This window comes from Chiroxiphia lanceolata, chromosome 4, assembly GCF_009829145.1.
Source record: "Chiroxiphia lanceolata isolate bChiLan1 chromosome 4, bChiLan1.pri, whole genome shotgun sequence".
NCBI lineage: Eukaryota > Metazoa > Chordata > Aves > Passeriformes > Pipridae > Chiroxiphia > Chiroxiphia lanceolata.
This window is the reverse complement of record NC_045640.1, coordinates 49639258-49659067: the sequence shown is the minus strand read 5'-3', so window position 1 is coordinate 49659067 and position 19810 is coordinate 49639258. Positions and strand designations below refer to the sequence as shown.

At 37.7% G+C, this 19810-nt stretch overlaps 2 protein-coding genes across 3 annotated transcripts in view; one reads left to right on the top strand and one right to left on the bottom strand.

The window, feature by feature from the left end:
• Positions 1-8736, bottom strand: part of PAPSS1 (3'-phosphoadenosine 5'-phosphosulfate synthase 1) — a 56894-nt gene extending 48158 nt beyond the window's left edge. Inside the window, exons 1-3 of one of the 2 annotated variants that reach the window (XM_032686484.1) lie at positions 8490-8736; positions 5870-6073; positions 2352-2421 (exon numbers count right to left, since the gene is read on the bottom strand). In XM_032686484.1, coding sequence (XP_032542375.1) covers positions 2352-2378 — 27 coding nt within the window. In that variant the 5' untranslated portion in view covers positions 2379-2421; positions 5870-6073; positions 8490-8736. The remainder of the gene's footprint in view (positions 1-2351; positions 2422-5869; positions 6074-8489) is intronic. The other variant, XM_032686485.1, reaches the window with a different exon arrangement.
• SGMS2 (sphingomyelin synthase 2) overlaps positions 8671-19810 on the top strand; it is a 57952-nt gene continuing 46812 nt past the window's right edge. Inside the window, exons 1-2 of the mRNA XM_032686487.1 lie at positions 8671-8781; positions 11869-11928. The gene's annotated coding sequence lies outside the window, so the exon portion shown is untranslated. The remainder of the gene's footprint in view (positions 8782-11868; positions 11929-19810) is intronic.

Genomic DNA, 19810 nt, shown 5'->3' with positions numbered 1-19810 from the left:
AACTGTTCTTTCCTGTGGGTGCAGTCGGTTTTGGTCAGACATATTTATCTGGTCACCTTGACTCCTCTATGACTCCTTAAAAATTTTCTCTTGTGACTATAAACAATGTAAAAAATTGGAGGAATAGTTTTATAAAGGTCTTAGAAACAGAGACCTTTCAGACCTTTTCAACTTTAAAAACTCATTAGAGCAATCTTTTGAATTACTCAAGTTCACTAACCATAGAGCTAAACGAGATCACAAGGATCACCCCTGAAAAAAGGTCTGGAATTATTGTTACTGTGTGAAAAAGACTGCAATATCTTGGACAAATTCTTCAACAAGCAGACCAGATGGGATTGCATCTAGAATCTGACATTTCATTCAGCAACAGCAGAAAATGGTTCCAGGCTCATACCTGTCTGCTCAGCAAAGCTTAAATTTTGAACTGAGGGAAAAAATTCTGAAAATCATAACCCTAAGAATGATGCCTTGGTGGCCTTCAGAACGGGATATATTGAGTCAGGAAAAGAATAAAAAGAGGTCCTTTCATTATCATGCAAAGAATGGAGAGAGAAAAGGAGGCAAAGAAACTAGGAGAGAAGATATATTCCTGGCAGGAAAGTTTTTCTGAAATGTCAGCCTGTAAAATGTCTCAATAAAAATGAATCATCACTTCATGAGCACTGTAAGCATTTGTCCTTATCATGAGTCTTTCTCTGTTGTAATATCTTGCTGCCTTAAACAGTTCTAATCTTATCATTATGGAAGAGGGGCTGAAAACTTAAAAAATAATAAGGACTAACCTACAAGGGCATTTTCACCCAAAGCAGGTAGAAGAACTGCAGGAAGAAGTCCCGTAATATTGAACAGATATATGAGAAATAAATAACCTGGTTTTATTAGAAGCAAACGAATTTAGTGGAAAACCAGAAGGGGGTGTGGTTTCGTTCGCGAAGCCTAGCCATGATGAGTTCCAAGGGGTTTTTTAGGCGTATCGTGAAAGCTGTAAGGTACAGGGTCCTGTCTGAAAGCTGTAAGGTGGAGGGTCCTGTCTGGGCCTGACGCCAGGGAACCTCTGCAGCTGGGAATAGGGCAAAGTATAAAAATAGAAATGTATCCTCTGCCACGTGGCCGTCCATTGTGTACGGAGAGACCCCCCTGTACCGTACAGAGGGATACGTCACAAATCAATCAAGAGGGAAGGTAATACTCCCTCCCGAGTCCAAGAAATTACCTTTTAAGGTAAAAAACCGGTGGTCACTGAATATTTAACAGCTTATATAACCGAAAGAATACAAAAAGCGTGATTTTCAAACGGTTGCTGTGCCTTCAGGTCCATGTGACTTGGAGCGCACCCAGCGCGCTGCAATAAAGAACTTCTCGCTGCACTTTCCTTGTCCTACAGGTATATTTTTTCTGTTTTTAAATCTAAAGGAAGGATTTTTCCTACAGATAGACTTCTAGTAATCTGAAATAAAAAAAGTACATTGCCTTTAGATACTGTTTTCTAAACACTAAATCTGCTACCTTGTAAGTAAAGACAGGTCATATTTTAGTTCTTTTGTGGCTCAGTAAGTCTTTGCCTTCACATCTATTTTATGCCCAGAAAACTGAAATATAGCCCCAAATGTCAAAGTCTTCTTGAAAGTGTGCTTTAACAAAAAAAGCCTGAAGAGCCGACAGGAGGCACAGGAATCAGATTGTTGAACTGTACGTTCAGTTTCAGAAGGAAGCATTAAAGTTTGCACCTCCCACTACAAACACAAATGAAGCACCTGGAGTCTCTTCAGACTCCAGAAGCTTAGCACATATCAGGCCCAGTGGACTGAGAGCAAACAGTACACTGGTAAGTGTCCAAGGGACAGACTGACCTGGTTTGTGGCAGCATTACCTCATGTATTACATTGTGTTTCACTTGGTCATAAGAAGTGTGACTGCAGTTCGTTTGACCTCTCTAAATCTTTATAAAGGTGATGTCTGTATATGGCCCTTGAAACCCATGGTTTAATATGTATTTACTTGCAAGTTGATTCCCACAAAGGACTTAGGTAACGTTCAGCAGAATGCCTAATAGTAATTAGAGACACCTTAGGAGATTCATTTATTATTACTCAGAGTTGGATTGTAATGATATAAAATACAGTCATGAAGGAAAAAGAATGCTTCAACAGTGTGCTTTTGTTCTCTAGAAAGCTGTACTGCAGAACAATTTTTCAGGATGTTACAGGAGAACAAAAAATAAAGCTCACAGTACTTTGAAAAAAAAGACAACATTTGAATGGGAGGAGCATCTGAATAGGAAGCAGAACAGAAGAAGTTAAATAAGGTAGAAAACAAAGAAAGCTTTGAATTTGTAAAGCAAGGTGTACCTCTGCCAGATTCATCACTGTATTCATATCCAAATTTTCCTTTATACAAAGCCTCTTATCTTCTATTAGTCTGGAAATCAAAGTGGATGATCAAAATTAAATTACTTGAAATGGAAGCATTCATACAGAGAGTCATCTTTTCAAAAAAACTTCCTTCCTGAGTAAATTTTAGAGACAAACATCAGTGCTCCATAAACATCATGGCAACACTTAACAGTGTTTACATACTTCCTGATAATTCTACACCATGGTTGTTTTGCCTAGAAAAAATGGTTACATCTAGGTTTAACTTGCCACATGTAAGCACAATCTGTATATCTCAATTGACAGTCAATAAACAGAATGCTACCTAAATTCAATCTACTGTACAGAGTGGCAGAAGCATAAGGATTAGTTGGTTAGGTTCTAAGCCAAAAGGCTTCTATGTAGAACTTTGACTTCAATAACTTCCCTAGGTAATTACACCTTGAGGCAAGGTGGCTTTAAAATCCCTCTCTGTAGGAGCTGGGCAGTACAGCACAGTGAAGAGCATGATCTTCTTACTATAAAAAGGTGGAATATTGCCAAAGCACTATTTTATGCATATTTCTACAAACAGTTTGTTTGTTTCTTGGATTTTTTTGGGATGTGGGAGAAGGTTGTCGTGCAGAATTTTGTCATAGAAAGGTAATCTACAGTGATCAGGAGAAGGGTCATGACAGGAAATACACATTTCTTGTTTATGTTTCTGTTTATGATTTCAATAGCCTCCAATTAACCAAAAATACAGCTCAGACAGAGATGAAGTTCCTTCTAACCGAATCATAAGTTTTTCTTTATCCTCTAGAGCATCTGCTTTATTAAATTTCTTTTGTTTAGGGATAGTATCTTCACAGCAAACTCATTAGACTTCATTTCAACTCACGTTGATTTTAGTTGCTTAGCTTGGTGAAGTTGTTACTTGACTTCACCCAGAACATTTCGAAGCTGCCCATGAACAGCTGGCTATCTGCTGTGGGGGAGGTTCCGCTTGATCCTGAGCCTTTGTGCTTAGTTAGTCCCTTTGATCTGGTTAAACTGACCTGTACCGTAAAATTACTTGATTTCTTGCTGCCAGTCACATCCACCTTGCCTCATGGGCCTGGAACTGTTTCCATTCTAAATATTTGTCTGTACATATAGTTTTTCAGTAGAGTTATACTGATGAGCCCTCAGTGTGTGGAGACAGGATTTACCAGCAGAAGTTCTTGTTTCTGAGTCTGGTTTTAGATACTGGCTGTTCTCTTCTGATTTTTTTCTGTTTTGGATTGGTAGAGCTAAAAATGAATGAGGGTGCCCTTGCGGAACCTGTCATTATGGAACTCAGTGAAAATTGCACCAGATGAAAGCCTAGAGCAACTTTTGTGGGAAACCACATAAGAACCACTCTGTGTATATTTACACAGCAGCCTATAAAATTTTATTCAGATCTGAAATATGAGTATGACCTTCATAATCTTCCTCTGTAATTTGAAAACACAGAAGTACAGTCTAATGTATCTTTTTTAGCTCAGAGAACACATTTTTCTCAGAGAATTTCATAGGTTTCTTGGAAAATTTTCCAGAGTTATAAATAAGGAGAGATGGGTAAACCTGTCAAAAACAGATGAGAAAAAAGAGAAAACCAAGATAAGCAACTTACACACTTGTCTTTTAAACAATCCCTGAGTCTGTTTGTGTATACTGGGGAAGTGTAGAACCTGAACCTTTGGCTGCCAAATCTTTTGTAAAGAAGAACAATTTGTTCAACATGTGAACACAAACAAACTTCTCACAGACTTTCCCCTGCACTTTAAACAATGCAAGCTTTTCATTTTATTTACTCAGAAAAATGTAATTGAGATCCAGCAGATGATTTTCCGTGGTTTCACACAACATACGACTCGAGCTCAAAGAACAAAAAGAGCAAGCATCTTGTGCTGAGATGACACAGTGATATATCTTCTGACTGAAGTAAAACATGGGATCAACAGTCCCCATACAAAGCAACTCAATCACATTCCTTCACAATCCATACTTGTCAGAATCTATACAATTTGGCAACTTTGGATAATTTCCTTTACTCCTCACTTCAGCCCCACCCTTTCCATCTAAGACTATAATTTTCAGGCCACTGGCTTGAAAGGCTCTGTTATAGACCTAACATTTATAGCAACCCTTGTGATATATCTATACAAGCCAGTCCTCTCTTCAGAATCTGTAATCTCTCACTTCAGAGCTCATATTTGAAGCCCTTGATTCACTGTGGTTTAAAATAAAACTTCGAAGTAAACTGCATTCTTTGGCAATAGGGAAACCCACAGGCTCCTGGCCCTTTTGATCCATCTGTCTGATGCCTAGGAAAGCAGAGGCCTTCATCCATCTTAATGGCTATGTCCCTGAAATAGCAGACATGGTTTACACTGACCACCTATTTACATTTCAGGAGGACATTAACCAAAGAAACCAATGATGAGGAGATGTGTTCATAGATGTAGAATAAGCTACTGAGTATCTCCTTGAATACCACTGTTAAGAAAGGAAGGCATCAGACTAGGAGAGCTTTCTTTTCATATTCTCTGGCTTCAAGAGAAAGAGCTCCAAAGTATCTGCGGTTAAGGCTTTGTACTAACTGTTAACAAAATAAGACACATGAATATATGGGTGAGTCAGACCCTAGTAGCAAATATTAAGGCCTTCCATATTACCAGATAAATGGTCAAAATTTAAACCCATTGTTTTCAGAAATTCTAACTTGAAGGGCTTTTTTTACTAAGCAAAAATCAGATTTCTCTAGAGTCATCACTGGAAATGCTAAATGGCTTAATTTACAGTGGATGTCTCAAAGAAAAATATAGTTCTCTATGCAAGGAGCAGGAGTTCAAATTCCTTCTTGAAAATTTTGCAGTTCTCCTTTTTGATCCCTTTCTACAGCATAGGGAAAATAATGAAATTATCATTTCATCATAGAATGGCATTCTTGATTATACAAGTTTGTGATATATCCTATAAGAATCTAAATGAAAAGTTTTATTTTTCACATGAAAATAAAGGATATAAGGACAACAGTTCCAGATGCCTTAGATGTTTGAATTCTGCAGTGCTCTGCCAACATAGAAAAATTCAATTTTAAATATCTGCTATGCAGTAAGATTTGTACCATTTGTACTATTTGTACATACTTGATGGGAATACCCTGATCTTTGGTTTTGCTTTTGCTCTTTGGAAATTCTGACAATATTCTCCAGAATGCTACTCAGTCAGAATATTGCAGAGTTGATGCATCTTTTGGTGTAGATACAGGAAAAAAATCACGTGTTAATTAGGAAATATATTTGTGAAGGTCAGGATAATATAAACAACTGAAAAAAATATCACTTTTTAGGAACAGAGCATAGGATAGAAAAGAATGATTCACGCCAAACTGATTAGCAATTTTTATGGTAAATCATAGTGACTTCTAGTAACAAAGACAAGGAAAACAGGCATTTCAGCAATTAACTTAAATGAGATACATTTACAGCGAAGCTTCTCCTTCTATTCCCTAGTGTAGATACAACGCCTGGGGATTTGCTGACCATTTAGGCAGGCAGCCAAATGAGTCCTGTATAGCTATTGCTTCAGGCATCCCAGTTGTGCTCGTAATAGCACAGTGCTCCTTAACAGGCTTATTTTTGGAATGACAACATTTTTAAAAAATCTTTCCCTTTGCCTGAAATGGTGAACTGAAAAGCAGAGGGTTAGTTAATTAAGTGAATGAGGCAGGTATTGTATTATATTACTGAAGATTAGCAAATGGAGTATGGAAGAGTAGAGGAAGTAACTAAGTAAACTACAACACTATTAAACTGGCTTTAGTAGTATGAAAGGCTTTAAAACACACAGCTAGGAAAGAAAAATTAACACATCCAAGTAAATGGAAATTTGAAACACTGAAGGGTAAAAAATCAGTTTATGTGAAGCTGACTATGAGAGAACTACCTAGTTGCCTTTTTCAGATAGAAACAATTCCTTCTTTTTCTGGTTTACCTTATTAAACCATTTATACATTAGTCTGTCAAAAATTAGCCCACAATGGGAGGAAGGCTTCACTGTGAGAGAAAATCAGAATTTAGAGGCAGGAAATTAACTGGAATCAAATTAGAATTCTGTTTTAATTTAAAATCAATGTATGACACTCATCAGCTCGAAATCAACTACACATTGAATACATTCCTAAAAGACTGGAAAATCCAGATACAGAAAAAGCAGCAAGCTCTCTAGGGTCATTCTTAAAGGAAAAAAATTGCTTTCATGCAGCATAACAGATATGTGTACCAAATGAATGGTCTATGTCATTTCAAAGTATGTATATTCCCCTTCTAGAAGGGGAATTAGAGGCAGAATTTAGAGGCAGGAAATTAACTGGAATCAAATTAAAATTATGGAGAAAAACACAAGTTCCTTGATGTTGAACTGATTGTACTATCTTCACAAATACAAAGATTCAATTTATTGCATTGAAAGGGGAAATGTATGTTTGGAGGAAAGTTACCAACAGAATTCTCAAGGATTAGTTTGGAGACTAAAAATAGCAGATAGTGTCATAGCTAATCTTGGTACAGCGTATGTGCTTATGACATTTTCTGATGACAAAGTCTGGAGGCAATGTCAAACTAGAAAGGCTCAGAATATCATACAGGTCACTGAACTTCAGTTACTGAAAGGAGATGAGGTTAATATGTACAAAGTGCAAAGTTGCAGACTTTGGAATTAATAGCAGGCATTTTCTATTACCAGCTGATAGTTCATGGTTTAGAAAAGACAATTAGGTAAAAACCCTATACATCTGTTGCAACACAACTATGTACTACCAGGGAGATGAAACTATTAAACTCTCCACACAGTTTTAATATAGACAGACAAGTGTACAACCTATTATGCAAGAATTTTTTGTGACCTTTTCTGAAATAATGTAAAATGGCTGACAATCTTGGTATAGGAGACTCAAAGGATTTACCTTATTCAGTTTATTACTTTATTTCATTTAGCTTATTACCTTCATTTCATTACCTCATTTAGCTTGTGTAATGAAAATCTGAGAAAACATTTATTATTGCTCTCTGGATATACTGGGGATAAAGGAGGGCAAGAGAAACACTGAAAGAAAAAATACTTGAAGTAGAACTCAGTATCAGCATATGATCACCTAAGAAAATTGCCATGAAAATTCATCATGGAGATTAGAAAAGTTTCCAACTGTTCAGGACATAAAGTACTGCAACAGCTTCCCAATAGGAGTATGGAGGTAAAAAAATCTAAACCTGCTTTAAGATGAAAGCTTGATAAATTTACAAACGTGGTTATATGACCCGTTTAACTGCTGCAGGAAGGAACTAGATCCCCTAGTCCATGAAATCTTTTCTGATCCTGTGTTCTATTTAGAAAAAAAGCAGATGAGAAGGCTTAAGCAATAATAGAAGCAAAAGACAACAAGTACATTTCAGTCCAAACATAAAGGAACAAAATTTAAACAAAGTACAGCTGTGATCTGATCACCTGGATGTAGGTTAGCTGGCAATAAGGGAAACTTTCTTACTTGAAATTCTGGAAAATGTTATTATTCTGTTTCTTTTACAGCATACCTAGCTGCTCTTCCAGATACAGTTCTGGGATGTTTCCAAAGCTGCTGTGGGTGATAGATTTGTGTCCTTTCTAGGCAGTTCTACTTTTGTTTCAGTTACAGTAAATGAGGGCCTGTTTTCACTATACTAATAGTCCAGAGCCAGAAACTCTTTTGGTAAGGCTCCTGCATATCCCCCAAAATCCCACTTTGCTCTCCAGGGATATTCCCTACGTAGCAACAGTTTTCAACTCTTAGCCCAAGAGTGTTTGGCAGCACGGAAGGGAGCTCCTGTAATTTATGTACCCACAACACCTTTCTGCAGCTGCACAAATCTGAAGGTTCATTTGTCCTAAAGCTATTTGTGCCAAGAAGTGCAGTTAGGCCAATAAAAAGCAATTCTCTTCATAAACCTTACCTTGAGTATCGAGTAAGGAACAGGGGAAAGTCGAGACCCAAAAGCAATTCTTGACCCCACCCCCCCCCCTTTTTTTTTTTTTTTAAAGTCTAAAGTAAGTAACTCATAGCCAATTTTTCACCTTTGGCCTTGGGCTCTGCATTTTGGTCACCTTGTTTGGCTGGGTGCTTGTCGCTGCTTGGAACCAATTTTCGAAGGCCTAAATAAATTAACCCATGGCCAGTTTTTCGCCGTCGGCCTTGGGCTCCGCGTTTTGGTGCCCTCGCCTAAGCTGGGCGCTGGTTGTCGCCAGCTGCCACGGTTGCGCTGCCAGTTGCGCTGGCTTCATTCCCTTGCAACAGCCATGCCCTCACGGGAGTGACTTCCCCTCGGGCGGCCTTTTCTCCCGTCTCCCCAGCGCGGGGGATCCCCGGGTAGGCAGAACTCATTTGGATTTGGGTCGGTGCCCCTCTCGGGCCGCGGCTCTGAGGGGGCGGCTCTGGCCGAGCTCGGGGCTCAGCGGCCTCGCCTGGCCCCGCTGCCGCCCCCGCCGGGCGGCTCCAGCGCGGCCCCGCGGCGGCTCTTGCGGCAGGGCCGGGAGCGGCGGCCGGGCAGAGGGGCCGGGGGGCTGCAGCCTCTGCCCAGCCCGGCCGGGGCGGACTGCACCCCTGAACTACAGTGAGTGGCGATCCCAGCACCTCGGGAATAACTCACCTCTCCCGTGCTGCCCCCAGGCATGAAATCCTCAGCCCTTCCCTCTTATCACTAGTTAAACCCTGCCGACTCAAACCCAAGCAGCCCCTTCTTCCCTCAAAAGAAACCATCCAGTTTATCCATGGCTCCTCTCCCTGTGTTCTTATGCTTTTCTACAAAAATATTTCACTGTTAGGCCGCGGCTTGTAAACTCTTCGGGTGGTCTCCTCAGGCAGCCAAATGTCCACGCTGTGCTTTTATTTTAAGGCGAAATGGGAAAAGCATTTGATTACAAGGGGCTCTCAAACAGACCTATTTAATTTTGATTTCTTCCCACTTGGAGCTATAAATATAGCTGAAGATTACAAAGAGTTGTAAAGTAAATACCAAAAGACAACACTCAAGTTTTCCACACAGCTACACCCTAAACCCATAATATGAGGAAATCTGTCCAAAACTTTGAAGTGCTATTATAGTTTGTTATATGACAAAACACTGGGATTTCTATGTATTTATTTAGCCACCTGCCACTCCCTCAGTAAGTTTTTAAATCCATTTGTTTGCTATATAGGAAAACAGTATTAAGGGGAGTTGTATTTTCAAGTTACTTGGATTACAAAAATATTAACTGAAAGCAAGTTCATGATAACAATGTATCTTTGACTCATACTTGCATGATAAAATCAAAATCTTCTTTTAATCTATTATTTTTCTGGGGGGAGGGAGGAAGCCTTTGATTCACCTATTTTCTCCTTTATTATTTTCCTCCAACTGAATGTTATTCCTATGATTCTAGCAAGAAACTTCTAAAAGTAATTTTGACCTCAGGTCCCATTAAATAAACAAAACCACAAAAAGACAGATTAATAGTAGTATTTCTGCTCATTTGGGAGCACATTGAAGACAGCAGTTGATACAGATGATCTGATAAACCAAATGATGTAATAAAGCAAAACAGAGGATTAGGAAAATTTCCTTTCCCTATTTAAATTCTCTGTGATCCAGACTATAGCATGTCATGTGTTCCAAACCCAGATTCTAATATTGCAGCCGATGGACTTATATTTGAAGACCAGATTTCTGTTGTTGCTGTGTTAGGAGTTTGTCAGGCTGCCTACTTTGAACTTTAATCTGGTTTTTTTTTTCATAATGTATCTCATTTGCAGTTCTCTGTGATGTTCCCAACCTAAACAGAGTTGCTCTCTTGGTTAAGATAGACATCCTATGCTGTGATTTCACTTTAGAGTATTATCAGTGTATTTAACTCAGTGTGAGTTAGATCTCTACCAGCATAGTTTGATCTACTGAAGTTTATGGAAAAACCTTAATGAATCTGAGTTGCCTCAGCAAGGTGCTGGCTGAAGGATCAGGATGCTAATTTCTCACACAAGCGGTACACTTTTCCAGTAGGAGAGGACTTGATATTTACTGTGTAACACAGCTTTTCCTCTTTGTTACATTTATAAGAAAGCTGTTTGGTTTGTAACGGAAAGCTTGAATAGAATCCACTGAAGTCATGTGTAGCTTGGCTGCTAGAGATTTGAGGAAAGCTAAAAGAAAACATTTGGTTTAAACACTGGATTGCAGTGGTGTGTTCTTGGAACAAGAACAAAAATATTTTGCTATTAAACGAAAATATTTTTAATTACAGAAGAAACCACACTGAGTTTGTGATGCCTGTTTGAAGTCTTGTGTCTACGGAAATTCACTAACAGTAAATTTCAAGTGTTTTCCATCAGAAGGCACTGGATGTAATTCTTAGTGCCAATAATTCTATGGTATTATAGAATGTATTCTTCCTAAAACTAGTAGAAGCTATGTTGTCACATTTTGAGCAGTTCTGACAATTACTCTACTCTCTATATATGTAAAATTTGTACTCTGAAACTAAAAATTATTAAAATCCTAGTGCAATGAGCATAGGTGTGTAGCAGCATCGATAGGTATGCCCTCCAGGCATCCCTATATGCTATGGGATTTTTTTGAAAGGATTTATTTATAGGCAAGCTACCCTGAAATTTAGTGTTTCTGCAATGAAAAGTTGCAGCCAGCAAAGAGCACACAAATTGTTTCTTCTGTAATTTTAGAAAAGAAGGTAGTAATACTAAACCAGTTTAAACTACTAAACCAACTGCAACTACTCAAATAATTTACTGAGTTTACTCAGGAGCATAACTGTGGGTACTTGAAAATGTGCCATAGCATTAATCATACCCATAAGGAGCTCTCAGCTCTCAGTTTCCAAATAAGAGAATAGAATTTTCCAAGAGTATGGCTTTCCCTGTATCATGCATGTATTAAGCTCAACACTGAATTAATGGGATGATGGCATGCTACTAATACTGCATATCAGCTCACTGCCTAAAATTGTTGAGGAATATTTGAACTTTAATAACTGTAGCAATGAAGAAGAAACAAAGATGACCCTCTATGAAGCTGAAAGAAGACTTCAGGAACAATACTGTCCATATGCCTTTCAATGTTCCTTATCAGACACCTGAAGAAGGTATTTTGTGGAATATAATACTCCTCCAAGTACTGATCCTGCCTAAAACCTTCTCAACTTGGTTATAGGTGCAGCCAAAACATTATGGGGTATGTATGTGCAGGCTGAACCACTTTAAAAACAGTCAAAAGAAGTGTTTTGTGTTGGTTCTTCGAACCAACTGACAGCAGTCCAGGTCATTAGAGTCTCAATAACCAAAATTGAGTGGGTGCTACAGACTGCGAGATAAAAATAAGACTAAATTCAAAATGAGAGATTGTTTGTTCACTAGTTTCAGTGTCAGATTGTTTTAATTTGAAGCTGTACTCATTGCCTCTTTCAGGACACAGAAAATAAACTACGTTTGACATGTTCTTCAGAAAACCCAGATCTGTCTGATAGGGTAAGATTCATCTCATTTAACTTTAGTTGGGTATATGCTCTTCTATAGAGATAAGAAAGAGTAGAAAAATTATTTATCCAAGCTTCTTTTGAATGGTATGTGTTAATGTCTGTCTTTTTACATCGAGTACAGAAATACAAGAAATACAGAAATGCAGTAAATACCAAAACTTTTGAAAGCCAAACCAGACAAGATTAACTTCACAGTCTGCAACTTGACTGCATCTCTTTCATATGAAGATTAACAATTTTGGAGCACAGCTTTAATCCCTCAAGAGTTAGCTGAATGAATTTGTGTGTGTATATGTGTGTGTGTGTGTATGTATATAAAATAACAAATATTTCATATATAAATATTTAGGAAGTTTATAGCGAAGAATATGTGGAATCAGGCAATCCAAGGGAAGGTTGCAATAGGACAATTAAGTTAAATGATAAACCATAACTATTTGAATAAGGTTGATCTATTTTTATCTTTATAAATATGGTCTATCTAAAGGCAAGTTACATGGGAGTTTATGAGGCAACTGAAAAATAGGGCACTTGGTACTGTAATTATTAATATCAATTTTTTGGTCCCCTCCCTCCTTACAGACATACATCACTAAATTGGAGGGTGAGTAAATACATCTGGGTTTGGTACAGAGTAGTAAACTGAAATCAAGCAGTCTGTGCTGAACTCCATTTTCCAGCATCCAATCCACTTACCAGTTGAACAGTACAGCTTTAATTACAGTAACACGATTTGTAATATGTCAAAGCTGTAGGAAAGGCTATACTAGATCTGGAGCAATACATAACAAGAAAGTAAAAAAAAAAAAAAGAAAAAGGAACAATGTAGATTTTACTTCCAGACTCTAAATGCCAGAAGACTGTCCATAGCCCAAATTTAAATCCTGGAATGCCTTGAATGTTAATGATGCTAAGGTATTTTGAGAAACATCTTTGGCCACAACAACCCCCTGCAGCGCTACAGGCTGGGCACAGAGTGTCTGGAGAGCAGCCAGGCAGGAAGGGACCTGGGAGTTTGGATTGACAGGAAGCTGAACATGAGCCAGCAGTGTGCCCAGGTGGCCAAGAAGGCCAATGGCATCCTGGCCTGGATCAGGAACAGTGTGGCTAGCAGGACCAGGGAAGTGATTCTTCCCCTGGACTCAGCCTTGGTGAGGCCACACCTGGAGTGCTGTGTCCGGTTCTGGGCCCCTCAGTTCAGGAAGGATATTGAGGTGCTGGAGCAGGTCCAGAGAAGAGCAACAAGGCTGGTGAAGGGACTCGAGCACAAGTCCTATTAGGAGGGGCTGAGGGAGCTGGGGCTGTTCAGCCTGGAGAGGAAGCTCAGGGGGAGACCTCATCACTCTCTACAACTCCCTGAAAGGAGGTCGTAGCCAGGCGGGGGTTGATCTCTTCTCCCAGACAGCTATCAGTAAGACAAGAGGGCATGGTCTTAAGCTCTGTCAGGGGAGATGTAGGTTGGATATTAGGAAGAAATTCTTTACAGAGAGGATGGTCAGACATTGGAATGGGCTGCCCAGGGAAGTAGTGGATTCTCCGTCCCTGGAGGTTTTTAAGATGAGACTGGATGTGGCACCAGTGCCATGGTCTAGTAACCACAGCAGTAGTGGATCAAGGGTTGGACTTGATGATCTCAGAGGTCCCTTCCAACCCGGCTGATTCTATGATTCAATGAAATTCAGCTGGCTTTACATGCTTTAGCACGTAATACCTTTACCGTTGTCACACAGTAATTGTGCTTTATATGTAAGATTCTTTTCTCATTGATAAATTTGACCTAATCCTCCAATGTCTTATATACTATAGAAAGTGAATAGAAAAATTTGCATATTGGTAATTAAGATTATATACCTTGTAGAGATACAGTCATATCTGCAGACTTTTAAAGAGAAACTCAAGCTAGGTTCCCAATGAACTAGTTCAGCTACTGGAAACAGTGTAGCCATGGCAGCAAGCAGTTCAGTGTCAGCTGTAAAAGCTGCCTGTAAAGGTAAGTAAATATTTGGACAACTTGCTGGCACGTAGTTCTTGTGCTACAACAGTTACACTACTTCAGCTATTTTATGTGCCACTCAGGATGACCTCAGCCTAAGGAGACAGCATAGTTGTACCCGTTGACTGCTTGATGCCTTGCCCAACAGGCTTAGAAGCACTCGAGAAAAGAGAAGCAAATTTAAAACTCTACCAGTTCTTTATGAGTATCTGTGTAGCAATCTCTTGGTCCAAAATGTGAGACTGTAACAGTGGCTTATTCCTAGTCTTGAGCTGTCACTACCTTTTCCCTCCTCAGTACTCATCCCCCATTATAGAGGAAGTGATAACAATTATCAGTGTATCCAAATAGTATTATCAGTTCTTGTATGTATACATTTTCTGTAAACAATATGTCTACATATTCATTTAATCATTCAGATGATCATTTTACAAACTTATTTTTGTTTCTGCACTGCTAAACTGAGGAGCCCAAGAAGACTAGTGACTTTAGTCAGTACTGTTTCAGAGTGCCCACTGAAGGCCTGATTCCATTCCTCTTAAAAACTGCAAACCTGGATCATTTCACTAAGTTGCTTTATAATGCAGCACCTATTCAGGGAAACAGCCATGTGGTAAGACACTGTTCAATGTGTTGAAGTGTTGGTCTCAAAGCTCTAGGACTGATCATTTATTATTCACAGGGGTTTGTTTACTGCCCTGAAAGAACATAAACGGGCTAGTACTTCTGGGGCAATGAGATATACCACTAAGGTGCCTTGTGAGGCCTGTTACCTAAACTTACTTTGCACCACTGCTTTTGTATTCAGTGTCTGAGGATGGTTTTTACATGGTGATTGAGGTATTATTGGCAACTGAATGATTGTTAGAAATCACTATAGCTAAGCCAGCTGACTTTATAATTCTGCTGCCCTTAAAATGGATTTCAGTAAAGGTATATTTTATACCTTTACTAAATAATTTACAGACCTCTTTTACAAGACACCACAAAGGATCAATAGAGATATAAAATATACCCACTGCTGTATATGCCAGCTACTGCAAAATGCCACTGTTCTTTTTGCAGAACAAATTGCAAACATATGAACCAATTCAATACAGATTATTTTCTTTAAATCATACAAGCTACCCATTAATTAAGTAGTTAATAGTGATTTTTAGTTCTTTTATTTTTCTTATAATTAAAAAGTTACATAGAAGAAAAAAAGAAAAATTTGCTTTGCAGGGCTCTGCTTAGGGAAAAATAATGGCTATTAGTTTTTCAGGGTTTATTTCTATCTTAAATCTGTGTATATATGCTAATAGTTAGAAGCTGTGTTTCCATAATGAGGATAGCAGGATGTTTTAGACATATTTTGTCATATTTTTGCTTTTATGCACAACAGAAAATTAGACATAAGGAAATGTGGTTATTTAGATGGCCTACACTTATTTGGCTCTATGGTTACAAGTAGGCAGAAAACTGCATAGAAAGGCCTTTGTCTGTGAATATTTGAGTTCTACAAAGTACACAGATTAGTCTTTATACTGATAATACAATTAATATTTATATGAATGATGATAGCTAGCTCTGTCTAGAATTATTTGGATCTGATTTGAATTTCTACATTTGAGACTTAAGCTTTGTAACCTGGCAGAATATAGGAGAGTCTAGAATACAGTGATGCCCTAGTATATAATCTGAAAATTTATTTGACATTAATTTTCAACTGGAATCTATTTGATTAATCTCAAAAAATGGACAGAAACCAGTGTAAGTGGTTAGTTGCTGTAAACAGCAACGTCTTAAGATAGATTACATTTACCACACATCCAGCATTTTTGGTCGTACCATGGCAATTAGAAAACATAGGAAATTGTTTGTCCCTGATATTCAAGAAACAATATTCAACAAGTTTATAGGCATCGTATTTAACTACTGTAGTAGGAGGTAGTTTAGCAAACTGTAGCAGTATTGATACTTAATACATTTTATCATAGCTCAAGTGAAATGTAAGTAACTTCTTGAAAGTCTACAAGACTTAACTTATGTTTCAATCATAGGGAAAGAGGAAAAAACTGTAGGCCAGACAATTTATAAGAGAAAATGAATACTCAGTACAAATTTATGTTTTTGTTTCCACGTGTACTATTTTAGAACATGGTTTGAAATATATTCTTTAATGTGTCTATAGGCTGAGCTGCTCTATATTAATTCTAAAAAAAGCTTGACCCAGAGTTAATTTTAGAGGTGCTAGCAAATGCTGCTGTTATAAAGCATCTTTTCCTGTTTATGGTAAGAACAGATCTTCTCTTTTCTCGTACTTATTACCTTGCCAAAACCAGAGGTCGTTAGCAAGGTGAATGTCTGTTTTTTCAGTGCTGCTGTCAATATAATTTTAGGAAATACACACAACTGCTGTACAATACAAGTTTTCAGATGGAAAGAAACAGTATTTTAGTCCATGTTTTTCCCATTACTGTCATTGAGGTTTGTATTTGGTATAAGAGATGTCATGATTTTTTTAATTATTATTTATTTATTTAGAAGCTGTACAGGATATATTGTTGAAACATGGAGGTCGCTGCAGTTTCCCTTATACAGCTAATTTTTATAAACTAAGAAGGGGTTTTTAAAAGCTGTAATGATTGCAACTAATACAAGTGCACATCCATTAGTACTTAGGATATCTTAGCTGAGCTGACATTAGCAGTACTTAATACAAGCAATATACTTGTATAGAAAAAAAAACAACCAACCTCTTTAGTATGTATTCATGCAAAAGCCTGGGAAGTCAATAAATACATAATACGGACAAACTTAACTTTTCCCCCGTATTTGTAATAAAGTAATAAAGTAATATAATAAAGTGCAGACATACAGTCAGTTTTCCAGGTTTTTGCTTTTAGATGAGAATCTCAGAAGTATTTTAAAAATGGACAGATGAATGGGAAGAAAAATTAGGGTCCCAAAATACGTATATGAACTTATTTGAGAGATTCAGAATAGAGTTCCAACCCATCAAAATCTTTGATAGAGGAGGCTGGTCACAGGTCCCGTGTAACTGGGCCATCAAAAAACAGTGAAAATACGTAAAAAATATAATTAGAAGCAACTTGCCCAACATTGCAATGCAGAGATGGAAATAGAATTCCAGTCTTTTATTTTAAAATCCCAAGATAAACAGTAGATTTACAGTGTTCCCTATTCCTTATCTTCTATACAGTTTCGGATTTTATGTTTTTTGGCAGGCTAACAAAGTTTAGCATAACACTGTGGGTTTATGTGGCCTTCTTTCCTTCTGTAATATTCTTGGAACAATATCATAATAAAGTGATGTTAAAAGGATTATTTCAGCACTTTCTGATTCTGAAGTTTCTTCCCATACTCCATATACCAGAGGCCTGATCTGTCTCACATCTGTGCAACCGTGCACACAGCCACTCTGCCTATACCAACATGTTTTCATTCTGGGTTTATTCGAAATTTCTAAGATTTGTTTATTCTAGACACACTAGATTTCCCACTGATAAAAAATAGTGTGATGTTTGCTTATAAGTCAGTGAGCTGAAGTCAGAAAACCTCATCATGTTTCTGATGTGCAGCTGAATCTTGGAGAAGCCACCACTGCACAATCCTATTTTTATCTAATAACTGGGAAAAACCATAATACTTTCCTTTCTACAAAGCCTGGATGCATATAGATGAAAAATACTGAATATTGTATTACTAATAAGAAATTATTATAAAAATCAACTGAATATCCATTGCATACTAATATTGGAAGAACGATTGAAAACATTAAAATTATGTAAAACTTGGGTTAACATTTAAAGAAGACACTGTTACAATATGTAAAAAATAACCATATCTTTATTTTCTTATTGACTTAAATGTGTAAGTTATTCAACAAAGTCTTAACTTTTTGTTACCTTGAGAGTCTTATAAAGGAACGAAGGCACATCATAGAAACCTTGAATGAAAGCAAGAATATACAGAAAGTACCTCAGCCATGAGAAAATTTTCAGGGAAGGAATAGGAGAGGAGGGAGATGAAAGTAAGAATGAATAAGGAAGTTATAGTAAATTTAGGCAGAAGAGAAGCAGTCACTTTATATATCCCTCAAGAATTTGAGTTTGGCAATTCATGACTGTCTTGGATTCTACCATCAGTAAGATTTAAAGTTTAGTCAGTATGAAAATGAAATATTTATAACCATTATTCTCATACTACAGCTTCTATTCTTGATTAAGAAAATTTAAGTAGTCATTTTAAATCCTGCAGAAGAGAAATTGTTGTTGTTGTCAACCTTTTTCACATTATCCTAGCATACAGAAAAAGTGATATAGGGCTTTCTTCCATTTTATTTTGAAAACTTCTTTCTAGATCAGAAAATTGCTGATGATTATAACCCACCACTTACTTGGTGCCTAAGGACTGAACAAAATGCATTTCTCTTAAAAATATTGGATTTTTCTTAAAAATGTTAAGTCCACAAACATTTTTCTCAATGCTTTATAACATAGTTAGTTAAAACTTGGTGTTAGTAATGCCAAGGTCACAGTTTCAGTCCCCTGTATGGGTCATTCACTTAAGACTTGGACTCCATCCTTGTGGGTCCCTTCCAGTTCAGAAGATTCTGTGACAGAAATTTAGTAGAATTTCAAGGATTTTATCAGTGACCTGCAGAACTTAATGAATTTCCATTAACACCAAAACTATTAATCCAATACCTCCCTAAACACTTTACAGATTTAGCAGAAGATCTATTAAAGCAGATAATAAATTTGTCAGAAGAAAAGCCCTAGTGAAGACCTAGCAGCAGCCTTCCAATGCTCGAGGAAGTTACCGATCAAAAGTCTGATGCCAGGCTCTCTACAGAGGGACAAGAAAAGAGAATGAGAAACAGCAACCAGAAATTGGGAAAGGATGTTCCAGCAAGATATAAAGAAAACATATTTCAGTATGATGATACTTAAGTATTGGTGCAGGTTTTCCAGAGAGACTGTGGGGTCTCAGAGGTTTTCAAGACCCAAATGGACAAAGGTCTGGGCAGTCTGGCCTGACTTGAGTGTTAACCCAACTTTAAGGATGGATTCACAAGAGGTCTATTCCTGGCTGATGAAGTCTCTGATTCAATTTGCAGCTAACTCTGGTGCTGAATGTGACAACTTTTTAACAGGCAGTGTGAAGCACTGCTTAAGAGTTTAGGACAGAAAACAAGATGTAACTCTGATAGTCTCAAGGAAAATTTAGGTAAGTAGAGCAAATGTAGGCAAATTACAGTCCCCTCTGCCGAAATGAAAATCAATGAACAGTTTTTCTTTAAGCTTCTTTGGACATTTGCAGTCAGCAATATTTGCATTCATCCCATTTGTGCCCTAGTCTGCCTGGCATTTTTTTAAAGGACAGTGGCATAAACCCTTTGCTACTCTAGAAAGTTGTTTCCACAAATCCATTATAAGAACTAAAATGTAATTCTACAAGTGACCATTAAGTATTGCAACTGTTTTAAGAGAAATTTGCAAAAATCATCCCAGGAGCTGATGTCTGCATAAAAGACTGCATGATCATAAACCTGCTATCATCAGCATGTGGACTGTAGTGATGTATAGGAAAAAAGTGGAATGGAAATAGTTGACACTGGCCACTGGTGGGTTCCAGTTCTTCTTCTGTTCTTGGGATGCCCAGTGGAAGCTAGATCATGATCTTTCAGCCAAAGGCTGTTAATCCCCACGATTCCAGAGATGTAAGGAATATAAGACACTTGTATTCCACCTTACATTCCAGATCTTATATTTTTTGCTGCAGGAGATATCCCATGCCTACTCTAAAAATCTGATTTCCCCTTCTTCCTCTCTGTAACAGGAGTCAGAATCACAAATAAGGACATATATAC